Genomic DNA, 3,118 nt, shown 5'->3' on the forward strand with positions numbered 1-3,118 from the left:
CTCTCATCGATGTTTCTAACTCTCTATCCCTTTCCCTTCCTCTCTGTAAAAAAAAAAAAAAAAAATCAATAAAATATAAAGAGAAGTATTTCTTTTTTTAAAAAAATATATTTTACTGACTTTTTACAGAGAGGAAGAGAGAGGGACAGAGAGCTAGAAACATCGATGAGAGAGAAACATCAATCAGCTGCCTCCTGCACACCCCCCACTGGGGATATGCCCTCAACCAAGGCACATGCCCCTGACCGGAATCGAACCCAGGACCCCCGAGTCCGCAGGCCGACGCTCCATCCACTGAGCCAAACCGGTTTCGGCGAGAAGTATTTCTTGAGTATACAGTGTTTGCAACACCTGGGACGAATTTAAATTGCACAAACACCCCATCACAGAAGTGCTTCAGGTTACTACTGATTATAAAAAGGCCAGCAAAATAATTTTTTACCACGAACTAATTGTGGTGATTTATCTCTGTATTAACATAAACATGTAAAAGGAGTATCACCCAGCCCTCTAACACTTGTATAAATATAGTGTGTTCTACAGTAGTTCAGACATACGCCAAAGCAGGCCTTTCTCAACCAAGTATAGGCAACCTTTCCTGATGCCTATACAGTGGGGGAGATACAGGTGCCAGAAGACTCGTTTACCTTCTGAGTAAGCAGTTCAATTGTTTTTCCTAGTCAAGTAACTCGGAACCCACAGTAACTCCACCCAGTATGTCATCAGAGGAGTTGCAAGTTGAGCTAACTGATACCCACCACAAAACCCTCTTTCTGAATTCTCTGTAAAGTCTCCTCTGTGCATCCAACTGAAATAAATGACTACTTGTAAATAGCGTACACATAGCAACAATATACATTCACATATTTTTCCCCCCACATGTTATTTTATTTAAGACAAAGTGTTTGGGAGTCAGAATTGAGATCCAATGGTGATTGTCACAGCAAGTAAGTGTGATTTTGGGTAAGTCACTTCAGCTCTCTGGGTCTCAGTTTTCTCATATCTAAAATGGGATTAATAATATAAATTACCTTACTGGGTAGCTGTTAAGGATTAAATGAGCTAATGTTTAAAAAAAAATTCTTAGCACATGAAGCACATATTCAATAAATGGTAGATTTCATTAATCTTCTGGAATAATTGCCTCACCCTTTGTAAGTCTGCCAGGCAGTTATAATGATACCTATTGGATGGATGAGATTAAATAATTTATCCAGGGCTAAACAATTCATTAGGGGCAGCTCCAGGGCTTCTGGTTCCAAGCCCCGGAGTCCTCACCACGCCCATCACCCCCAGTCAGCCTTGTAGACTTTGACAGCATGGGCGGCACTGTCCAGCACAAGAAGAGAATTCTCCTTGGTGAAGGTCAGTGCCACAGGATGGGAAAGACCGTGGGTGATGATGGGCTTCAGTGCGGGGAACTCCTCAGGTTTTCCTAAGCATAGGACGGCGTGACTGGACGTATCGGCGACCATCACGTTCCCCTGGTGATCGAAGGTCACAGCGGAGGCCGTAATTTCCGAGGGGAAGAAGAGGCTCAGCCCGAAGGTGTCCACCTGCCCAATGAGCTGCATGGTGGCGCTGAACACCTTGACCGTGGTGCTGCAGGTCCCGGCCCCCAGGGCCAGGGGGCGCTCTAGGACCGCAATGGCCCCCGTGAGCCAGGACACCGCCACCCCTCGGGGACCACACAGATGCGCTCGCAGCCTTTCGGTTCGCCGGAGGACCCCTTCCGGAAAGTCCACCTCCAGGAGGTGCAGGGACCCTGCCTCCGCATCAGTGACCACGACCCCGTTCTGAGGGGTGGTCTCCACGCCCCAAGGCAAGGAGAACTGGCCTCCGATGACCAGCCTGATCTGGCCAAAAAAATCGAACACTTTGACGGAGCGGTCGCCGGCATCGGTGACAACCACGTGGCAGTCGTTGGTGACGGTGACATCAAGCGGGTACTTAATGTCCCGGGCAGCGCCCCCCTTCTCTCCAAACTGGTGCGCACATCCTCCCCCGGAATCGAAGATCTTGACCCGCCGCTTGCCGTCGTGCACCACCACGACCCGCCCCGTCTTGGGGCACAGCGCCAGCCCGGTGGGGTTGACCAGGGTTCCCCAGCCGCCGAAGGCGAGGTGGCAGGTGAGGGCCCCAGGGCCGCCGCCGGGGGCGACGCGGGGGGCGGCCTGGGCGGGGCCGAGTGCGGAGCCCAGGAGCTCCAGCAGGTGCAGCACCGGCAGGCAGTCGCTCGTGTCGCAGCCCCGGCAGGCCCGCCGGCAGAAGGGGCACTCGAGGGCCAGCGTCCGCGGGTGCGCCAGGGCGGCCACACAGGCCAGGCAGACCACGTGGCCGCAGGGCAGGTTGCGCGGCCGCCGCTGCTGGCGCTGGCCGAACCTCTCGAAGCACACCTGGCACTCGAGCAGGCTGGTCTCGGCCTCGCGCAGGAGCTCCCGCAGCGCCGGCCCGCTCCCCGAGGCCTCGGCACCCATCGCGCAGCCCGTGGAGCTCCCGCCGCGCCAGGCCGCGCGGCTGAACGCCGCCCCCGCGCCGCCCGGGTTCACGGTCACGGGGCGAGGCGCTGGTTCTGACGTCGATCGCGGCGCCGCCAGGCCGAGACCTGCTGCCCCCTGGTGGGCGCGTGCGGCACTGCTTCTTGAAAGCCTGTATTCACAGCGCACGGTCAGATAGGTAATCTTAACAAAATCATGGATGGGTCATCTCCACATACCACATGAAGAAACATACCTATTGAGAACAAGGGGGTTCCTCCCTACCACCCTGTCTGTAAGGGACAAAGCCAGAGCTAGAACAAGATCGTCTTCCAACCCTGGTGCCCTGCAGTTTCCAATTCGCGGTGCTGGGTGCTGGGTGCTAGGTGCTAGGGCTGGCGGGAAAACAGGGTCTCGTGGTTCACGCTGCTTCTGATTAAACTGGAAAACACAGACACACGAGGAAAGTTAAACTTCGAGGGGGTGAGGCAGGTGTGTGTCTTGATCGCACTTGTAGTTAAAGTAGATACTTAATGAATACGTGTAAAATAAATGCATGTACAAGCAAAGGAATGTTATAGGGCAATACAAGAAACCCACTAGGTGAATGAGTGTCAGATGGGGGAACAATGGCTGGAAAT

The 3,118-nt window shown here is 53.7% G+C and overlaps 1 protein-coding gene across 1 annotated transcript; it reads right to left on the reverse strand.

Annotated features, from left to right (window-relative positions):
- Positions 1-913: 913 nt before the first annotated feature.
- On the reverse strand, positions 914-2,477 carry NHLRC1 (NHL repeat containing E3 ubiquitin protein ligase 1; the record flags this gene model as incomplete). Its single annotated transcript, XM_079778260.1, has 1 exon — positions 914-2,477. The coding sequence occupies one exon, from the start codon at positions 2,475-2,477 to the stop codon at positions 1,287-1,289; it is 1,191 nt and encodes a 396-aa protein (XP_079634386.1). The 3' UTR covers positions 914-1,286.
- Positions 2,478-3,118: the final 641 nt, after the last annotated feature.

The sequence above is a fragment of the Cnephaeus nilssonii genome (assembly GCF_951640355.1).
Source record: "Cnephaeus nilssonii genome assembly, chromosome: 7".
NCBI classification, from domain to species: Eukaryota; Metazoa; Chordata; class Mammalia; order Chiroptera; family Vespertilionidae; genus Cnephaeus; species Cnephaeus nilssonii.